The 22830-nt window shown below is 32.2% G+C and overlaps 1 protein-coding gene across 1 annotated transcript; it reads left to right on the top strand.

Moving 5' to 3' along the window:
• Window positions 1-3143: 3143 nt before the first annotated feature.
• LOC108332998 (probable leucine-rich repeat receptor-like serine/threonine-protein kinase At3g14840) lies at window positions 3144-11634 on the top strand. Its single transcript, XM_017568303.2, has 24 exons — window positions 3144-3564; window positions 3699-3873; window positions 5527-5598; window positions 5714-5782; window positions 6105-6176; window positions 6291-6362; window positions 6474-6545; window positions 6650-6721; window positions 6820-6891; window positions 6983-7054; window positions 7151-7222; window positions 7404-7475; window positions 7923-7985; window positions 8124-8183; window positions 8263-8298; window positions 8416-8456; window positions 8697-9067; window positions 9292-9487; window positions 9573-9719; window positions 9989-10107; window positions 10204-10414; window positions 10530-10767; window positions 10900-11050; window positions 11115-11634. The coding sequence occupies exons 1-24, from the start codon at window positions 3465-3467 to the stop codon at window positions 11469-11471; spliced, it is 2982 nt and encodes a 993-aa protein (XP_017423792.1). The 5' UTR covers window positions 3144-3464; the 3' UTR covers window positions 11472-11634.
• Window positions 11635-22830: the final 11196 nt, after the last annotated feature.

Here is a 22830-nt window from a genome sequence, read left to right as displayed (position 1 = left end):
TTTTGGGTCAAGCTCTCATTGTTGTCTCTTTCGTTCGCGCTCCTGTCATTGTTGTCACTCTCATTTGTGCTCCCACTATCACTCTCGCAATGCATAATTCAGTGGGTACGATGTCAGAACCGAAGTAGGATAGAGGCACAAACTTGTAGTGTTGGAGACCATATCTTCCATGTCATCGTTCAATGTCGTCATTCATGGTTGCTACTATGTTTTCTGGTGAGGTCTGGCAGTTTTAGATCTGGATTGTTGTCGTGTTTGCTTCATTGATGCTTCTAGAATGAGTGGGTCGCGCGCAATGGTGCTCTCATGAGTAGCCTAGTTCATGCTTGGGTATACGACTAGCGCTACTTCTTCGAGTGCGAGTTGTGAAGCTTGCAATATGCTTAGAGTTGGTGGTTAGTGGCAAACGGTAACACATGGTCGTATTAATGAACAACAGTGAGGTGTAGCTATGTCACATGTTGTAAGTGGATCTGCAAGGATTTTATTATAGTGTTTGTTGAAAGAATACTTGTTTGAACAATGAATGAATTGGGAAAAAATACTTGATTTAGAAGTGACTTGTATAAAAAGTACTCAATAAATTAACCAAAATTAAGTTGTTGAAAGAATATTTTTCTAATCTAGGAGTGACTTGCGATTTGGAATGACAAAAAAATTTGTGTCACAAATATCTGTGGATAAAATCTGCAATGAATAGTTGGTATCCGTGAATATTTACTATCCACGTGTTGTAGAAATTTTAATATCCACTTATAAACGGGTTGGGTGCAGATATTATACTACCCGATCACGATACTCGTTAACCACAAAAAATAAAAATAATAATTTAATTTATATTTAATTTTATTTTAAATAAAATTAATTTATATTTTATTAGATGAAATTTAATTAAAATTTAGTTTATATTTTATTTTATTTATATTAAATTATATATATTATTTTGTAATTTTATTTTAAAAATAAACAAAATATACATTTTTTTACATTTGCGGATATCCGCGAATTTTAAAATATATGCGGATTTTTTTGAATCAAATACCTGCGCGAATAATAGGTGGATTGTGGATGAAGTTTTTATTTTATGGATCGAGTTGTAGATAGATACTATCTATATCTGATCCGATTAATTGTCATCTTACTTAGAATTGTATGATGCTTTGTATTTTTTATTGTTGAACTTAAATATAAACATGTTGAATTTTGATTTAATGGCACTCTTGATTATATTATAAATTCCATATATTACGTCATTGCAATAATTATTTTCAAGTATATGAGGACTTTTCCAATATGTCTAAGACTAAATAAGTATTGTAAAAAAGGACCAATTTCATTAAAGCTTCTGAAAACGTTAGGTAAGAATAAATCTGTAGATAAATTATATGTAATTACGTATATTTGCTCATACATAATTACCTATACATAATTACGTATGAATTTACTTATAGATTTCTAAAATTTGTAGGTAATAGTTATCTATGAGTAATTTATCCAAGAATTTTTGTTGTTGTTTTGTTCATACGTAGGTAATTAAGTTTTTTTAAAACTCATATTTTTGTTTAACTCACTTTTTTTAAAACTCTCGTATTTTTGTTTAACTCACTTAAATTTAATTTTTAGAAGGGAAAAGTTTATTTGTATTAATATTTTTATATTACAATTTTATTTTAATTGTATTTTAAAATTATTACTTTTATCTAGTTTTAATTATATTTTAAAGACTAATTTCTAAATAATTTTATTTAGCATTTAAAAAAAAATATTTCCTTAGTTTAAAAAACATTCAAATATTTTACATATGGATACCAAGTAAATAAAGCAAATTTTTTTATATGAAATAAGTAATTACTAAGTACTAATTTTATTCTCTACAATCATTCCCATAACATACTCGAATAAATGAGTTGGATTGGCTCAATTAAAGTAATAAAACTCTCGTAATTGTTAGTGTCTTAAATGAACTTGTTTATCCAACCATTAACACATAAAATTTAAATTAGATTATTGTAATATAAATTATTTTTATTGGTATAAAGAAGTGAATGGAACAGAGTTGTTTGTTACTCGATCAAGTCTTCATCAAAGCTACATTGTTGTCTGACTGAATAACAGCATTTAAACACTGCAATCACGCTCTTATAGGTTTATTCCTCGTAACTTCTGTTTTTGATAAGATTGAGGAATTTATTGGTTACAACTAGGGAAAGAAGTTTCAGGAAATGATGTAGTGAATTTTAATAGAAAAGACAAGTAACTTTAGTTATTTTTACTCAATTTTAATTAATTACTTTTATATTTTTTATTATCAAAAATTAAAATTAATTATTTAAACATAAAAATTAACTAAGTAACTTTCCTTAGAAAAAATCATTGAGTCCGTTTCCAAATTTTGATGGAAACAATTGCCGTAGCCGACAAGAAAATATGGAAAATGAAACTACTTTAAGAAAGAAAAGAAGAGAAGAAATTTAAAAAAGAAAAGAAGAGAAGAAATTTAAAAAAGAAAAGAAGAGAAGAAATTTAAAAAAGAAAAGAAGAGAAGAAATTTAAAAAGAAAAGAAGAGAAGAAAAATAAGAGGGACCCACACCTTTTAGGTTAGCAGGCAAAGAAGAATCAAAACCAGGGAAAACCAAAACCAGTGAACTTGCCAAAGCTCAATCATGCATCGCACATTGTAACTTGTTCCAACTCTTTAAACCAGAAATATTTTATAACAATACTTGTTTTAGCAATGAAAAAACTTATCCCACATTCATTCAAACTGTCAGAAACAGATTAATCAAATTTTACAATATGTATTTTAAAATTACAGAAGGAATTATTCGTGAAGATTGACAGTGTAAAAATATATACACAAGCAAAATTCTAATAAAAATATTAAACTTTTGGATAAAACAACTTGTGTCAGCTCGTGATAGCATACATTAATTTCACAACCGTGTTTTCTGCATAAACTGACAAATTCATGTCCTCTTTTTCATTTACAATATGGAAATTTGTACGAAAAAGTTGACAAAGCCAACTGTTTCATGCTGTCAACAACCACTCTAAGATTTATCTATAAAAGAACAGTGTTCAGTGGCTTCGATTCTTGTATATTTTTCAGTAATGTTTATCTCTTATAATATCTCGTGGAAACTAAAATCATTGCTATTTTATATCATTATATTCATTAAATTATACAAATGAACCACCACTTGTGAAGTTGACTTTGTCTTAATCAGCACAGACATACATCTTTCTGCAAACACCCTTTACATTTTTAACAACGTGTGAGATTGTCTGATTCAATTTCTCACCAAAAAAGTTCAAGTCTTGGTCTGCGTTCCTGTTTGATCACTCAATATCTTTCTCTATCACGTTATTATATACACTGGTGGTGATATATGTTCCTGAATCCCTTCTCAAAAACTCCAAGGTTTAATAATACTGTTCATTCATCAAATCAGAAAGAGTAACCATGAGGGTGAGTTACCCTCGTTTCTTCTTATTCCTTCTGCTCCTTGCTGTGTTTTGCTTTGCCTCCTTAGCTTCTGGAGCCACTCTTCCACAAGATGAAGGTATGTGAATAGCTTTCACCACTCCTCATAGTGAATCTTTTTGTTTCTCTGTGTGAGTGAAGTTCATAATCATGGACATGGTTTCATATAAGAAATTGGTATCAGATGAGTTACTGATGATTTTGTGATGACAGTGGAAGCTCTGAAAGATGTAGCTAGGACACTTGGGAAGAAGGACTGGGATTTCAGCGTAGATCCTTGCAGTGGAGAACGTAATTGGACATCTGTAGTACAAGTAAAAGGGAGTGAAAATGAATTAAGATGCAATTGCTCTTATAACAATGACACAGTTTGTCATGTCACCAACATGTAAATCTCTTACTCATATTCTCTATGTTCTTCATAGGTTTTTTAGTCTGTGATAGGGTAATTGTGATCAATGTTCTTCATAGGTTCTTCATCACATTGCTTTTTAGAACCAGAAAAAAGATATTTTAACACCTACTTTTTTTCTCACTTACAACTTTGTTTGATGATAAAATTTTACATTAAGTAATTTAATTAATATATAAATTAAATTATGTAACAAAAGTTAACAAAACAATGGAAAAATAGTTTCATCTCAACCTATCATCATAAATATCCTTCAATGCTTAGTCATTCACTATAATTTCGAGAAAAGTCAATAAAGTTGCTTTGATTTTAATATATTTTTCTGACTCTCCTTTTCCAAATCCTTATCACTCTTTTTAGTATTTTGACAAAATAATAATGTTCATTCTTTAGGTTTTAAATTTGAAGATAATATACCTTTTTAATTATATATTTTATTCAATTAATGTGGAGGGAAAAAATTAATTACAAAACACATAAATAAGATAACTCTTAAAATTATACTAATATAAGTTAACTATGTATAATTACATTCTCTCAATGTTCTTACTATAATTAATTGTTTCTCTTTTTATATCAATGAAATTAAATATATAATTAGAGAGAAAAATTATATCACATAAAAAAAGATAAAAAATTATTAAAAAAGAGTAGGGAGTGGATAAAAAAATAGTGAATCATGTTTTTAACATATTTGGAAAAGGTTTCTGCATAAAGATTCCCTATTATATCAGAAGAAAAATCCAGGATGAAAATAAAAATTAAACTGAGTTAAATAATGCTGCAGTTTGAAGTAATCTGTAAAACTAGCCAAAAGATCGAAGACTGTAACACCATGTGCCATAAATGTAGTGTAAACAAAATAAAGGTCCACATGAATGGCTTCAGTCAACTTTGAGGTGCTCAATTATTCTGCAGTACATAATATACTGCTTCATGACAAAAGTAAATGACTCATTAATTTTTCACCTTTGACTTTTCTAAACCCACCACCTTGATGATTCTGCAACATGTTTGTTTTTTTTTTCAACTTGTCTGTGACATGTGGGGGTGTCTATCAATTGTATATTTCTCTACTTTACCATAGCTTTTGAAACACTGAAAGCTAAGTCTTAACGTTTCTTAGTTTCCTTTTTTTATCATAAAGATCATATTCAATGTGCACACAGCAAATAGTTGTATTTCAAACATAACATACAAGATCTTTTTGGTGAAGCTGTTTGACTAAAATGTTTAGCTTCTATCAGGATTTAAAATCTGATTTTTATGAATAGTTTCAGCTTAAGTTCAGTTAATCCAATTACATAATTTTTTGATGAAACACTTAATCCTGAACACAGTTAAAAAATGTTAAAATTATATGTTCTAATTGTGATTGAAAATGTAGGGTTTTGAGATAAACTTCTGTTATATTAGTTTATGCATTGTACTATTAAAATTTATAGTTTTTAATGCATAAATTGTATTTTAGATTTATGTTTAATAATTTTAGTTGTGATACAAGATTAAATTTTGAAGTGTTACAAAGAAACATTTCAATTAAAAAATGGAATGAAAGAAAGATAGAATAATGTAGATAACTTAATCGATTTAGAAGATTAACCATTTCGATGATAAATAACTGTGTAGAATTTTGAAAGCACAAAATCTCCCAGGCAATCTCCCTCAAGATCTGTTCAGATTGCCTTTCATACAAGAATTGTAAGTAATCCTTAACTTTTCTCAAATTCAATTCCAGATGAAAAATTTGCTTATTTTTACCAGTGTTGCAAACATCTATGAATTGTTTTGCATGACAACACATTCTTTGTTGCAGTGACGTTAGTCGCAATTACCTGAACGGCTCAATTCCCAAAGAATGGGGCACCACGAAACTTGTCAACATGTATGATTTTCCTGTCTTTTTTTAGAACTTAAAATCATCAATGTATTATAGAATACTTGACCATCACATGATGGTAATATATATTGTATATAACATAAACATAAATTTAACACAGACTTTTAAATGCTGATATTTAAGGTGGTTTTGGTTCTTGAGAGATGCAAATCAAATTTTAGCAAGACAGAAATATCAATAGCACTTAGAGCATTACACCTATGTTTTGTTGCATGTTAGGTTACATGTTTTGTGAAACTGGGTATTTGTTATCTATACATTGCAACAAGATAATCTATGATGGTAACATGTTTCTTGATCATAACAGTTCCCTCCTCGGAAATCGATTAACGGGTTCAATACCAAAAGAGATAGCAAACATATCCACTCTTCAAAGTTTGTGAGTTTCTGTTAATTATCAAAGAAAAATTTTCCATTTCATACACATGAAATTATTATGAAAGAAATTTGAAGAGTCATATGATGGAACTGTGCTTTATCTTGAGATTGGCAGGGTCGTGGAGGCCAATCAACTATCTGGAGCTCTTCCTCTTGAGCTTGGGAATCTACCCCAAATTCAAAGACTGTAAGCACTTCAATTTATCTGTCATTTACATATATTTTGGAATCTTCTACTTTGGTTTCCATGGCTTAAATTCATAATTTGTTCTTGTTTGCTGTTATCAATTATATGCAGGCTACTTTCCTCTAACAATTTTACTGGAGAGTTACCTGAATCATTGAACAAGCTCACTACATTGCAGGATATGTAAGCTTAAATCTTTATTATACTATTCAATGATGACTAGTTTAAAAAATTGTTTTTGAACTTAATGTAACCCTTGCTTATATTTTAACCCTTGAATTATGCAGTCGACTTGGGGACAATCAGTTTTCTGGGAAGATACCTGATTTTATTCAAAGTTGGACAAGTCTCCAAAAACTGTATGAACACCCCTTCATTTCTATTTAATTATGCTTCTATTGATTGAATCAGTTTGTCTTATTTTCTGAAGTTATTAATGATTACTATGGTTTGACAGAGTGATTCAAGGGAGTGGATTCGATGGGCCTCTTCCTTCTGGAATCTCACTTCTGAAAAACTTAACTGACTTGTATGTATGAATTTGTTTAGTAAGCAAAGTTTCAAAACCAATGATAGTTTCAACTGTGTTTCCTTAACTATTTTTCCAATGTGAAATGCAGGAGAATTAGTGATCTGAATGGGTCTGAACAGTCAACTTTTCCACAACTTAATAACATGACGTTGAAATATCTGTGAGTTTAAATCTTTAACTCTTTCATGGAATAAAATTAGAAGAAGTCAAGCAAGAGGCTCTAATAACATAATCCTATCCATTTGGTTTTTCCCAGGATTTTGAGGAATTGCAATATCAATGGAACTCTACCAACATATCTTGGGACAATGACAACCTTGAAAAACTTGTAAGTACATGTTTTTCAACTTTGTTTGATTGTACATTTTCTCTGATATTGTTTAGTTTATTTTGCAGCTTCTATATCCTTTTTATTTCAGAATTACACTCCTTTAAGTTGCAGAAATTCTTTGCTTTGACCATTTTCTTCTACTGCATTCAAACTCATTCTAAATATGTTTCCTTTTCAGAGACCTCAGCTTTAACAAATTGACTGGACCAATTCCAAATGACTATGAAGCCCTGAGAAATGTTGATTACATGTAATACCTCAGCTTTAATTCATTTTTATTTTGTTTTATCATATCAATTTTTTTTATTAAGTATATATATATATATATATATATATATATATATATATATTATTAGTATTATTGCTACCTTATAAAAACCAAAAAAATAATAAAATGGTTTGTTTCAAGATATGATTTTTCTATTGAGAGGTGATGGTTTATTTGAATCATTGGTGATCAACTCAACCCAATCATAATTGAGTTAAGTTATTCAATACAAAAAAAGAATAAATCTCTTAAATTTAATTAGATGATATTTAAGTAAATTTTACGTTTAATTCAGAGTATACTTTACAGAGAACAAGAACACTGGTAAATGGGTGTAATTAAGGATGGTTAGCTTATTTTACTTAATGTTGGATCATCAATAAATATTAGGTTCTGTATATTAATCCCTTCATATTTAATGTAACGTAGATATTTAACTGGAAATCTTCTCAATGGAGAAGTACCTGCATGGACATATAAAGCTGACAATATGTAAGTTCTCTTTCAAATCCTACGTACAGGAATAGTTCACCTATTCGTAGTAAAGAAATATTTTTGAAACTTTTATTGCTTTGTAGTTTGATTCTGCCTCTTCTTTATTGGATTAATGGTTTTATAACTTGTATGCAGAGATATTTCATATAACAACTTCACAATCCAAGGGAGTCCTACATGTCAGAATGGAAATGTGTAAGAATCCTTGTAGTTATGTGCATTTTTGGTTTCAAATTGAAGAGTATAACTCATAGTCTTCTGTTATATGTCACAGGAACTTGTTTTCTAGCTCCAAAACGCACAATGACTCGTAAGTTTACTATTTTTATTACAAGTATATAGTTTTTCAATTTATTATCTTAGGAATCTTATATTGGCTTTGATGATATTAAGCTAATTCATTTCACCCCTTCGATCATTTTCTCAGAGGAACAGCTGCTTGCCTGGGAAACAATGTCTGTCAGAAAAGTAAGTTTCTTCAAAGAAACCTTTTATAAATATTTATTTGAATCCTTTCATGAAGTAAAGGAAACCAAAACTACCATGCTTGTGTACAAATTATTATTTTGGTACTCTAAAAGTTAGTAATGTGAAATCACTTAACATTTTATGATAATACAAACAATACATTTAGGTTTAGTTTGGTGCCATTTTGAAGATCTTCTTTTCTTAATTTCATCATTGCTGACCTTGTCATGTTTGTCCTAGGCTCATACTCCCTTCATATAAATTGTGGTGGAAAGATGATAACAGAAGGCAAAAGCACATATGATGATGATTTAGATAATGGAGGTCCAGCTAGATTTCACCGAAGTGGATCAAAAAATTGGGCATTTATCACTACTGGTAACTTTATGGATGCTGGCGACTATTCTATCTCGCAAAATAAATCATCTCTTTCTGTGGACAAAGCTGATCTCTACATGGATGCACGAGTTTCTCCCACTTCTCTAACTTACTATGGATTTTGCTTGGGAAATGGAAACTACACAGTTAATCTACATTTTGCAGAAATCATGTTTATTAATGATCAAACATTTAACAGTTTAGGAAGACGAGTATTTGACATCTATATTCAGGTATAGATATGTATATGGTTAACACTTTTACCTTTTTCATAAAGATCTTTCATATTTTACATAAATATCTTAATAAGTGTATATTTTCCACTTTATAGTCTCCATGGAAACTTCATTAATCAAACCAATTACTATTTGCTACAATATTTTAAACAGTAAGAAGATTGAAACATTTAAGGCTTGTATTCATCATGAACCATTAAGATTTGAATTAAATGTTGCAGGGAGAGCTGGTGCAGAAGGACTTCAATATTGTAGAAGAAGCAGGAGGAATTGGTAAAGCAATAAAAAAACCCTTCACTGCAGTTGTGAGTAATAGTACTTTGGAGATACGTTTGTATTGGGCTGGAAAAGGGACAACTAGTCTCCCATTTAGATCAGTATATGGTCCTCTTATATCAGCTATACAAGTGGAACCTAGTGAGTTGTTATTTGCTATAAAAGTTTATTATGATCATACTATGTGGTCTAGATATTATCATCTAATGTCTCTTGTATCAAACAGACTTTACACCACCCTCAGAAAATGGAAGTGGCATATCTGCAGGAGCTGTGGCTGGAATTGTGGTTGCAGTAGCAATAGTTATCATCATTGTACTTGGTATTCTTTGGTGGAAAGGATGTCTAGGAAAGAAAAATTCTTTAGAAAAAGGTAAGCAAAGAAATTCCTTTAATTATTGTCATGATTATCAATCAAACATTATTCTAAAACACAGATTTATGAATGTGAAAAAAAATGAAATTTTTTCATGTTCTGTAAGATTGAGTATGTGCCTTGATTGGTTTATCTTATTATTTAACCTTTAAGACTACTGGCTTTCTTGCTAAGTATCAAGTAGCAGGCTTGCACTCAAGAGAGCGTAAACATGAAAAATTGTCATTGTAAAAGGTCTCTGACATTTCTTCTACCTCAATTAACAGAGATAAGGAGTTTAGACCTGCGAACCGGTTTGTTTTCTTTAAGAGAAATCAAAGTAGCAACAAACAACTTTGATGCTGCAAATAAGATTGGAGAAGGAGGATTTGGTCCTGTGTACAAGGTATTTTGCATTATGTATTAAATTGTCTATATTAGCACACATTTATACAAGTTCACATTTTACATTGCAATAACTCTGTATACATGGTAAATGCAGGGATGTCTATCAGATGGAACACTAGTAGCAGTGAAGCAACTTTCTTCTAAATCAAAGCAAGGAAATCGTGAGTTTATAACAGAGATAGGCATGATTTCTGCTTTGCAACATCCTTGTCTTGTTAAACTTTATGGATGCTGTGTGGAGGGTGATCAACTCTTATTGGTATATGAATATATGGAAAACAATAGCCTTGCTCGTGCTTTATTTGGTAAGTCTCCTTATTATATCATCAAATTTTACTTATTATCATTTATTTTATATATTAAGTAATGAATATGACAATATGGTTGTGTGGTCTGATTTCTATGATTTTACCAATGAAGGACCTGAAGAACACCAAATAAGATTGGACTGGGCAACAAGATACAAGATATGTATTGGTATTGCTAGAGGTTTGGCATACCTCCATGAAGAATCAAGATTGAAGGTTGTTCATAGAGACATCAAGACCACTAATGTGTTGCTTGATAAAGATCTCAACCCAAAGATATCAGACTTTGGTTTGGCCAAACTGGATGAGGAAGAAAATACTCATATTAGCACCCGAATAGCTGGAACATAGTAAGCTCCTATGCCTTCTTTCTTACTTTCATAGAGAAATAATAGGAATCTTATTGAGATAAGTGACTTAGAAGAAAGAGAAAGGATTATTATGTGATGCAACTGATAAACTTTTTCATTTTCATCTTATAGTGGATATATGGCTCCAGAATATGCCATGCATGGTTATTTGACTGATAAAGCAGACGTCTATAGCTTTGGAGTTGTTGTCTTGGAAATTATAAATGGAAGGAACAATACCATTCACCGTCCAAAAGAACAATCGTTCTCCATTCTTGAATGGGTAAGCATTTTCAACTAGTGTTGATTTGAACTGTCTTTGATAATACTAATGTTGTATTTTGCAGGCAAATCTGTTGAAAGAGAAAGGTGATCTAATGGAGCTAGTTGATAGAAGATTGGGCACAGACTTCAACAAAGAGGAGGTGTTAGTCTTGATAAGGGTGGCTCTGTTGTGCACGAATGTTACTACACAACGTAGGCCAAACATGTCATCAGTGGTAAGCATGCTGGAAGGAAGAACTGTTATTGAGGAAGTGTTTTCAGAGGAAAATGATTTGGAAGAGAAGAAGATGGAGAAAATGAGGCAATACTACCAAGAGTTGAGTATCTCAAAGGATGAGCAATGGACTTCCTCATCTACTTCTGCAGCAGATCTTTATCCTGTAAACATCGATTCTTCTTACTTGCAAAAGAGAGGTTAGAGACATTCCAACCAAATTGGATTCATTTGTATAAATAATTTTCTTGTATTATAAACTTTTTATTTCTTTCTTGTTTTCCATTGGGTTAAGTCTTCCCTCTTGATTGTAACATGTTTGATTTGTAACTGTAAGTGTTTTCATGGCATTGAAGTGTTTGCTGCCATTTTTAGAGAGTTATCTAATAATGTTTTTTCCTTCTCAAAACAATAATAATCTCATTATATTTACCAATAATATTTTATTTTTCTTGTATTTTAAATTCTATAGACGTTGTTGTTACTTTCATATTAACAAACAACCAATGGAAGAAAAAAACGTGGCCTTACTGGACCTCCACAATTTCATCAAGCACTCGTATACATTTGAAAATTCTAATTTTACCTTTTAGTTTAGGATTTTTATTTTGAGTTATATGGTATACAATCAAGCGACCTTTTAGAATACATAATTCAAAATATAAAATTTGTAAATTATTTTGAATTGAAATAAAAAATTATTTTAAATTGTGTAATCTAAAATTATTTTTTATTTTGCATATTCCAAAAAATACAATCTAAAATACAAAATAAATATATATATATATATATATATATATATATATTCTAAATTACATAATATATAATATATTTTTAGGAAAAAAATATGAAGTTGAAGAATGAAAGAGGTGTGTGAATGAATAAAGAAGGTGATAAATGGAAAATAGGGGTGTGTCATTAGAGGAAAAAGAAGGGGCACTTCCGGAAGAAGAAGGGAAGATATGGATATATTTGCGGAGGAGGAAGAAACCGGAAAGAAAAAGATAAGGACAAATAGGTTACTTTAATAATTTTTTTGAAGGCTGTTGTTTTTTTACCTCTACACATTTGTTCATATTTCTATTTTTGCTTCCCGCTCCCACAAACATGAGTTTTCTCTCATCGTCACTCTTCTCAGCATCTTGTGTCATTGTCCACCCTTCTCAATACCTACATTGTTGTCACTACTAAATGCAATGTCGCCGCTTATGTTGCTATTGTTGGTCGTCACTCATTTTGTCGTTAACGTCTGCCACCATTACTACATGTTCTACTTATGATGTTGCTCATCGTCGTTCACCTACATTTTTGTTATATGTTTGTTTGCATTCTTGCTACCATCTCGCACGTTTTTGTTGGTCATCACTTGTTCACTTATGTCTCGCGACATATTATTCTTACCCTTGTGTTCACACTCCTAGGCAAGTTTTTTTATTTTATTTTTATTTTTTTAGTATGAGTGGGGTTTTAATTTGTTTTGTTGATATTGTTTCAAAGGTCAACCCTGCTTCAAAGATAGTTTAAAGCATTTGAAGAATTGACATTTTTACTTTAAAAAAATTGTATTTAACGACAGACAACATCAAATCGTCATGGTTTTCAATTTTTTAACGATGGTCATTTAAATCATTGTTATTTTGTCCAGACTTTTAGCGATGACTATATTTACGACAGTTTAAAAATTGTCGTTGGAGGATCGTTTTAACCGTCATCAAAAGCCCATTTTGTAATAGTGAAGGTTGTAAAATAAAATGCAAGCCGAAATTCATCCAGACAATATAGTTATTTACATTAAAGAAAAATAGCTAAGAAATGAAGGATAATCATTTAAATATATATGATTTATTTTATAGTTATAGTTATATTATATTATGTCCTCATTGGTAACATATAAAAGTCCATCTTACATTCTTAAGAAAGTGAAAAGAAAGATTTTGGACATTAAGATAAATATAAAGTTGTACATATTGTTGGGAAACAGCGGTACTTGTTCCCTCCTCTGTGAATCCCTCAATGGGCACTATGCGGAAGCGTAAAATGAAAGCGTAGAGAAAAATAACACCTGAAATTTTAACGTGGAAAATCCTCTCGGAAAAAACCATCGTGAGAGAAGTGAAGCCACGGTGAAGGAGAAGAAAAATAGAGAGAGTGTAAGTGTGAGAGTTTTGTATACCATCCGAGAGGGTGAGATATTTATTGAGAGATCCTCAGAGAGTGAGAGAAACACTGTAATCCTACTTTCATAGTGGAGATATTTTTCTGGACTAGGTCCCGTGGTTTTTTCCGAGAGGATTTTCCACGTTAAAATTTCAGGTGTTATTTTTCTCTACGCTTTCATTTTACGCTTCCGCATAGTGCCCATTGAGGGATTCACAGAGGAGGGAACAAGTACCGTTGTTTCCCAACAGTGGTATCAGAGCTACCAGTTCGAAAAAGTCAGAATCCTGTAAAACTCAAGATGGAAGGAGACATGTTCAAGCTAACTGCAGATAATTATTCCTACTGGAAGCCGATGATGGAAGACCATCTATACTGCAAGGATTTGTATGAACCGATCACAAATCCGGAAATTCCAGAAGGGAAGGCCGAAAAAGACTGGGAGATTCTGAATCGTAAAACAGTGGCTATGATTCGGAAATACATCGACAGAAGTCTCTTTGAGCATGTATCGACTTATACCAATGCGTATGAGTTATGGACAAAGCTTGAATCAATGATTCAAAAGAAGACTCCTAGGAACAAAGCTCACCTAGTCAGACGACTCGTAAAGTTGGAGTACACTGACGACCAGAATATGATTGAGCATCTCAACACCTTCAAAGGTATTGTGAACCAACTAATGAAGGCGGATATGAAGATTGATGACGAGTTACAAGCTCTTTTACTCCTTAGTTCTCTACCGGAGAGTTGGGACACGTTGGTGGTCACTCTCAGTAACTCAGCACCAGATGGAAAGCTCAGTCTGGATAACATCACAGACAGTTTACTGAATGAAGAATCCAGAAGGAAAGAAAGGGGATCGAGTAGTCACTCAGAAGCCAATGTTGTTGAGAATAGAGGAAGGAGTGAAACAGAAGCAAAGGAAAACGTGAAAAGTCACGAGGAAGATTCAAGTCTCGTTCCAAAGGTCTGACATGCTTTTATTGTGGAAAAGATGGTCACAAGAAGCCAGAATGTAGATTCTTGAAGAGAGATCAGAAGAATGGAACTGTACACCCTGATATGGTAGATCCCAAAAAGAAGTTGGAGGAAAAGACCACATCAACAGAAAGTCATCATATCAGACCAAGAAGGTTGAAGATTGTTGTGAAGGTGCTGGTGTCGTAGTACCTTTTTTCAACTAAGTCAAGATGCAAAGATGGGAAAGAAGATCCATTTAAGTTTATGGGGGAGTTTTGTTGGATAAACATAAATGGGTCCCACACCCTAAATTAAGGGTCAATGCTTTTCCATGTTTTGCTCCATGGTTTACTTCATGTTTTACTCCATGCTTTACTCCATGTTTTAAGCTTTACTGTTTTGGTATTTTGTATGAAGCCCTTCTATAAAAGGGTAGAAGCAAAGAAGTGAAGACACATCAACATAGAAGCAAAAACACAAACCATCGTGAGAGAAGTGAAGCCACGGTGAAGGAGAAGAAAAATAGAGAGAGTGTAAGTGTGAGAGTTTTGTATACCATCCGAGAGGGTGAGATATTTATTGAGAGATCCTCAGAGAGTGAGAGAAACACTGTAATCCTACTTTCATAGTGGAGATATTTTTCTTCTCCTTCACCGTGGCTTCACTTCTCTCACGATGGTTTGTGTTTTTGCTTCTATGTTGGTGTGTCTTCACTTCTTTGCTTCTACCCTTTTATAGAAGGGCTTCATACAAAATATCAAAACAACAAAGCTTAAAACATGGAGTAAAGCATGGAGTAAAACATGAAGTAAACCATGGAGCAAAACATGGAAAAGCATTGACCCTTAATTTAGGGTGTGGGACCCATTTATGTTTATCCAACAAAATCTGAGGATCTCTATGTAAATACCTCACCCTCTCGGATGGTATACAAAACTCTCACACTTACACTCTCTCTATTTTTCTTCTCCTTCATCGTGGCTTCACTTCTCTCACGATGGTTTGTGTTTTTGCTTCTATGTTGGTGTGTCTTCACTTCTTTGCTTCTACCCTTTTATAGAAGGGCTTCATACAAAATACCAAAACAGCAAAGCTTAAAACATGGAGTAAAGCATGGAGTAAAACATGAAGTAAACCATGGAGCAAAACATGGAAAAGCATTGACCCTTAATTTAGGGTGTGGGACCCATTTATGTTTATCCAACACATATGTAAAGGTGCACTTCTAAGAAATAAAGAGAAGGAGAAGATTATTCAATTAAGAGGATGAAATGAACACAAAACAAGAACACATGAACATATATAAGGTGATAGAAGCAATAAACATAAGACAAAGACTTGAAGTGAAAAAAATAAAAGATGAAAAGAAAGGGAAAGGAAGAAGAAGGAGATTATGGTATGCCCTTTGGGGAATGGTCCAACTCAACATGAGTGGTGGTTGTCACCACTTAAATCTTGGTTCAAGATGGGGAAGGAGCATAAGAACATTCAAAGAGCACTCTCCTCACTTACACAATAATTACATCAAATTGACTACAATATTCCAAATTGTTCAAACCTTTATAAGTGATGGATCAGTAGTCTCCGTATATAGACTTTGAAAGAAGCTCTTAACAAATACACAAAGATGGATTCTTAAAGCTATGGTAACATGAAAATTGGAGCTACCTAGGATGACCTAAGTGGCACCTCACTCCTCAAGGGTGATGCCACTCCCATTGACCCTTTATGCAGGTTCAAGTACTTTATGACAACAACATTTGTTAGGATCAATTATAGCATTTGAGGTATTGTTTTCTTTGAAACTTGAAGTCTCATCATGATTTTGTGCTTAAAGATGTCTTAAAAGGTAAATGAGAAAGATGTACTTAACTTGTCCTTGGTCACAAACTCCTAAGCAATGTGAGACTGTTGCGCATACCTGAACAAGCCCTTTAGTCAAGGTCTAAGGAAATCAAGGGTTTATTTCTGGAACCACTTTTTCAACTCTCCTAGAGAATAAGGGTTTCTCTTTGTAACTTTGTTTTTGTTGTTATAGAGATGAAGAGGTACTCTGTAAAGACGTCAACTTCACGAACTTCTTCAACCTTTACTCTCTAAAGCACTTGTCCTTCTCCTTCTCAATACTCGCCCTCCATAAGGTGAATGGAGGTTATGTCTACAGAAGAAACTTTGATGTTCAAGCCAGCCTCACATGTCAACAAAGGGTTAAATGTAATTAATGAGAACCCTAATGACTATGCTATTTATATTATAATTTATTACTTGTGGGTCTTACCTAATGGGTTTGGGCTTCGGCTCAATGGACCATTTACCTGATCGGAGTCTGTTGTTTGATCATATTCTACCAAGTTTTAGAATAGTTAATACCTTGTTAGCTCTAATATAGGCTGACACCTAATGGGTTTGGGCTTGGGCTTAATGGACCATTTACCTGATCAGAGTCTGTTGTTTGATCATATTCTACCAAGTTTTAGAATAATCAATACCTTGTTAGCTCTAATATAGGCTGATAGGTAATCAGCCAAGCTACTTAAGTGTAGTTAATGAACATGTTTACATAAAACATATTTGATTATTTTTTGGACCATAGTGTCCTAAAATGAGACCAATATTAATGTGGTCAAATGGTACTTGACCATGTGTAATACAATTTTTATTTTAGAATTCATAACTCTATCACGCTTGTCTAAAAGATATCTCAAAAGGTTAAAAGAAAAATACACGTTTAATTTAATTTTTAGTCTCTACTCTTAAGTAGTACGAAAGTATTAAATAAAAAATAAAGAACAATATATCATAAAAAAATTAACATTAAATTTAGTTTCTCAACTTTTACTTGTACATAACCTTCTTAAGATTGTAACTTAATTTTTGTTTTTCGATTGTTTTTCATTTGTATTTATTTCCTTCCCTTATACTTCGAAAAACAAAATGAATATTTTAACACAATTAAAAAGTTTCACATACGCCTCTCTTTATTGTCTTGACTAAGTCGCCGGGACCCTATATAAAATAATTTGATGCTCGGAATTATAATATTAACAATTTTAATTAGAATTATAAAATGAAAATATTTTTTATTATTACAGAGAAATTATGTTGCTTGGTTACACTTTTCTGAACTCTCGTTAATTTTCACTAGCAATCCAGCGTTTCATTTGAGAAACAGAAATAGCCTTTACCAATTCGTACTTTAGTTAGGACTTTCATATTTTAAGATGGAGAACCGTAAGAAAAACATATAATACAAGGCTGCTTTTTTTATTTTTCAACCATGCTGTTTATTGTTTTGGAAATTTTCCTTGTCCGAATTCAAAGGGGAAAACTGGATATTAAACATAATTGTATTATAAATCTGTTGACCAATTTCCATGTTTTCTGTAAGTGATTGGCCTTAGTTTCTTCTTTTCAAAAAACAAAGAAGAAAAAACATCTGTTGGATAAAACAAATAATTAATGAAGGGCTCCACAAAGAATAACTAGTCTTGACATTTTGAAAATCAGGCTGCGTAATTATTTATCGTGCTACACGATGAGTAGACTCAAATAATTGAACAAATATGACTGAATATTTACTTCAGAGTTAATAATATGAGAGTTATTCATTTGTTGATTTGTTAAAAATATTACATTAATCTCTAATTTTACAAAGAAATGTCATTTAGTTTAATTGTTATTGTTAACTAAAAGTTAATATGTTTCACAATAATTTGAAATTGACAAACTAAAGTAAATGATTTCTAGAGTTAAATTAGGATTATTAACAAAGATCTCATAATTAATCAAATTCATTATGATTAATTAGGTTGACAAATTAGTTGTGGTATTGGTGAAACTGCACTTCATCTTTCTCATTTTAAATTTTGTTTAAAAAACTAGTTGCATAGTAGTGGTGAGTGAACAAGGTACGAGGCATGTTTATTATCTCAAGTTACATTGCATTAGATAGTTAGTATTAATCTTTGAAATTCTTTGAACATCATCACCATGTCCACAATCATATCATCACCACAAATGACAATACACAATACTATAAACACACATAAGATTCATTAAAGATTTATTTCAAACAACTAAAGAAGAAGAAAATAACAAACATAGGCATTGATACTCAGAGATGGCACCCAACGCCAAGCTTCTTGTAGAAGGTGGCACTCGGTAGCATAATCCTACTACTTAGCACCAAACCTTTCATAAAAAGTGGCGTTAAACAGCAGTTTTGGCGTTCAACATCATTCTCCTCATAAAAAGACTCGTTCAACAAAACACTATTGTCGCTTTGCGTCCAAGAACAAAATTGCTCCAAACCTGTAGTAAAAAGTGACGCTTAGTGATATCTTGCCACCTCTCAGTGTTAAAGCATTCACAAATAATGATGTTCAATGGTCTAGAGCTAAAATGTTCACAGACCTGCACAAGGAAGTGGCGCTCAATGCTAGCTTGTCATCGCTCAACGCTATACTATAAATCAATAGATGAAAATTTAGTGATCTGTGAAAATGGAACCTATTCAAGTGATCAAATTGGTATTCCTTACTTAGTACTTGGTTAACAAACAATTTTTAATGTCAAGACACATACCAATTGGCTCAATTAATCAGATTCTCACTTTTCCAATTCAATTCCAATTAACCAATTCAACAAGCAACATCGAAATCAATCAACAATTCAACCATTCTCATCAAACCAAACATGAAAATGAAATTCTCAAAGCATATACAACTCTAAAACAATGTAATTAGCTTCCCTTACCTCAGAGAAAGACAAACTTGCTTAAAAGAAACCCAAACCCCTTTCAAGCTCACAAAATGTCTTATTTGCACATAGGAACAATACAAACACGATCAAGGCATACCATTAGAACAACTAATCAGTAGAGACTCATATTGATGACTCAAAATATGTATGTAAGTAGAACAAGGTCACATGCAACAAATAATAAAAAATCAAGGAAAAATGTTGAAACTCAACTTACTCAAATGGAGAAACTAATCAGTCTAAATTGAAGAACTCAGTTAAAATCAATCATATTGTCTCGGTTATTCAATTAGACAATATAAAGAAGTATGAGAACTCTAGAAATATAGTTTCTAGAGAGTTGATGTGATTTAAAATAATAAAACTTGTTGATAACAAAACTGTTTATATTAAAATCTTTAAATATTAAAGTCTCTCTATATTCAAACAACCATCATTTTTAAAATGTTATTTTCTATATCTTTATTGCTTTTTATCAATCACTACTACATTATGAGGAAATGGCACCGGTTGCTTTTGTTTATACGCACTGGTTTTACAACCGAAGCATATACAGACGAGGTAATAAGACGTAGGTTTTATGTCTCGGTTATGAACTGAGTCTGAAAGGAATGGATTATGCCTCGGTTTTTAGGTAACCGAGGTGGTAACTTGTTTTTTTTTCAAATTTTAAGATACTGATTCACTGTGAAATGATCTTCTGATGTTCCCAAAGCTGGTAAACAACCATCCTCATCTCCTTGACATTATTTGTTGACCACTGCTACCTTCAAGCTCAGAGTCCCCAAAGCTTTCCTTCCTAATCACCACTTTCCTCACTTCTTGCTCCTCCTTTGGCTTAGGCATCATCTCTTCACTGTCAGCCAACCAATAAGCCTGTTTCAGTAAGAACAACAACACACAAAGCATAGTAAGAACTCAAGGCTTCATTTTGGGGGTTCATAGCATAGTAAGAACTCAAAGCATGTTTCAGTAAGAACAACAACACACATATAAACGAAGTCAAACATAATATCACACACACACACACACACAGAGAAGCTTCGAGAAGATCGTAGGCCTTCGCCATAGGCAACGATTCGGAGGCCGTCGGGGGACCACTGAAGGTGGTCGATGCGCCCGGAGAGGACTCTGAACTCCTTCAAAACGAAGTCGTTTCATGTGCCCCACATCCTGACGGTACCGGAGGCATCGGCGGAGGCGACCCACTCGCCGTTGGGGGAGAAACGCGCAATGGTGGCCGAATAGGCATGTTCCCCGTAGACAGAGACGTGAAGGAGATTCTGGAGGCTCACGATGACCACAGATCTGGCATTGGTTATAACACCCCAAATAATTTAAAGGGTATTACTGGTAGTAAAGACTAAATTAATTTGATATCTGATATAAACAATCAAACTTTATTTCAATTCTTCCAAAGTACAATTCCAAACTTACAAACTTTAAATAATATAGTCTTCACCACTTAAATTCGAAATTAAACTTATAAGTCTTACACAACATATTTTTTCAATGCAAATTTATTCTTTTTACAAAAATCCCTGAAAGTTTTTCCCCGCATCCCTCTCATCGTCTCTAAGCTTTTTCAACCGTATCTGTAACATTATCTGCTCACATATAACATGAGTTATATGATCATAGCACAAACAAATAAGGGTAAGCCAACCATATCATACAATCATTAAACCTACTTATAATATAAATGTTTCAATAATGTATTTCTGCAAGTATACCATCTTTCTCATTTTCATAAACCTTACAAGTATACCATGCTTACTCACGAAGCCTTATGGTCAGACCGCTCTCTGCCTGCTTCCTTAAGCCTTACCTGTATACTATGTCTTACTTTCTGAAGCCTTATGGTCAGACTTCTCTCTGTCTGCTTCTATAAAACTTAAGAATCATATGTTTATGTCAAAGCCTTATGGTCAGACCACTTTCTGCCTACTTTCATAAAACTTACGAATCATATGTTTATGTCAAAGCCTTATGGTCAGACCACTTTCTGCCTGCTTTCATAAACCTTGGGTGTTACTTTGCTCATATCAAGCTCTCATGGTATAAACCGAACATACTACTCCCATTAGTAAACATCATTTCATAAGTAATGATTTCTTATATCCACTCCAACATTTCATAAAATCAACAATTCATACCCTCTTATCCACCTAACTCAATCATGTTCATTCTTTAATCATAAATTGACAATAACTCGTTTTGGTGTCAATAAATTAAACATATTGCCAGATATCATACTTCATATTATAAACTCATTTTTCCCATAACGAATATAACTCAACATATTTTCACCAATCAAAGGTCATAGATCGGCCAAAATACATCAACATATCTTAGGAACTACATATTAAAGTTTGGGCTCAATGAAACGGTAAATGAAATATATATGAAGTTTTTACCATGATAACTTTAGAACAAAATATAGTGTTCATCATACTTTTCAAAATTTCGAAATTTATTTCTCAACACATAGACTTCTAATTACAAATCCGAACGGTCAAATTATAGTAATATATCTTAGGAATCATATATCAAATTTTCAGGTTGATCTAACGGTCAAATAGAACAGAATCTATATTTTACCGAGAGGACTCAGTAACACAATAACAAGGGTAATTAATTTACTCAAACATGCAGAACTTATTTCTCCAAGTACAGACTCTTAATTAATGATCCGAACGGTCAAAGTGAAGAAATAGGTCTTAGGATTAAAATTTTAGCTAAATCCAACGGTAAAAACAATTAAAAGGAATGTTTTACCACAGTAACTCGAAAATAAGAAAAAATATAATCAAGAAAACTAAATTTACACAAGTGAATAGATAACTACCATTACCAAAAATTTTTCATGTTCATAACTCATATTCATGATCATAACATGTATAAATATCATATGTAAGAAAGGATTAGCTCCCCTACCATCAAAATAATCTTAATATAAAAATTCATAGGAAACAAGAAGTTGAATCTGGCAGAGCCGGTTAGACAACTTCTCATCCTTCCAGAAAGATGCAATAAAAAAAATAGATAAAACAATAAAATTTCTAGGAAAACAAGAAGTTGAATTTGGCAGAGCCGGTTAGAAAACTTCTCATCCTTCCAAAAATACAATATAAATAAATAAGAAATAAAAGGTCTGGGGAAATAAGAAGTTGAATTTGGCAGAGCCGGTTAGACAACTTCTCGTCCTTCCAAAAATACGATATAAAGAGATAAGAAACAATAAAAGGTCTGGGGAAATAAGAAGTTGAATCTGGCAGAGCCGGTTAGACAACTTCTCATCCTTCCAAAATTGCAAAAGAAATAACTAAATGTTCTAAGTAATAATAACGTACAATTAGCATAACAGAATCAATATCACGTTTTACAACCATCAAACTTGGGTCTCATCACAAAAGCATGTTCTCATTCAAAATTCAAGATCATCCAGAAACAAAATACTCCATATTCAAGATTTAGGATTAGACCAAAGCAAAGTATTGTGTACTCAAGATTCAAGAGTAGCTTCCCTTACCTCTATTACAGACTTAATCTCCTCGTTCCCCGAAAACTTCCAGAATGTCCCCTTTGCAACTAGAAATTTTTCCAACTCTCTTCTTTCAAAAATTTTCTAAGTTTTTTGTGTAAATTTTCAGCCTTCCCCCCTTGGCTATTTATAGCAAAAA

The sequence above is a fragment of the Vigna angularis genome, chromosome 11, assembly GCF_016808095.1.
Source record: "Vigna angularis cultivar LongXiaoDou No.4 chromosome 11, ASM1680809v1, whole genome shotgun sequence".
Taxonomy (NCBI): domain Eukaryota; kingdom Viridiplantae; phylum Streptophyta; class Magnoliopsida; order Fabales; family Fabaceae; genus Vigna; species Vigna angularis.
The sequence above is the reverse complement of the archived record's forward strand: the minus strand, read 5'-3'. Positions and strand labels throughout refer to the sequence as shown.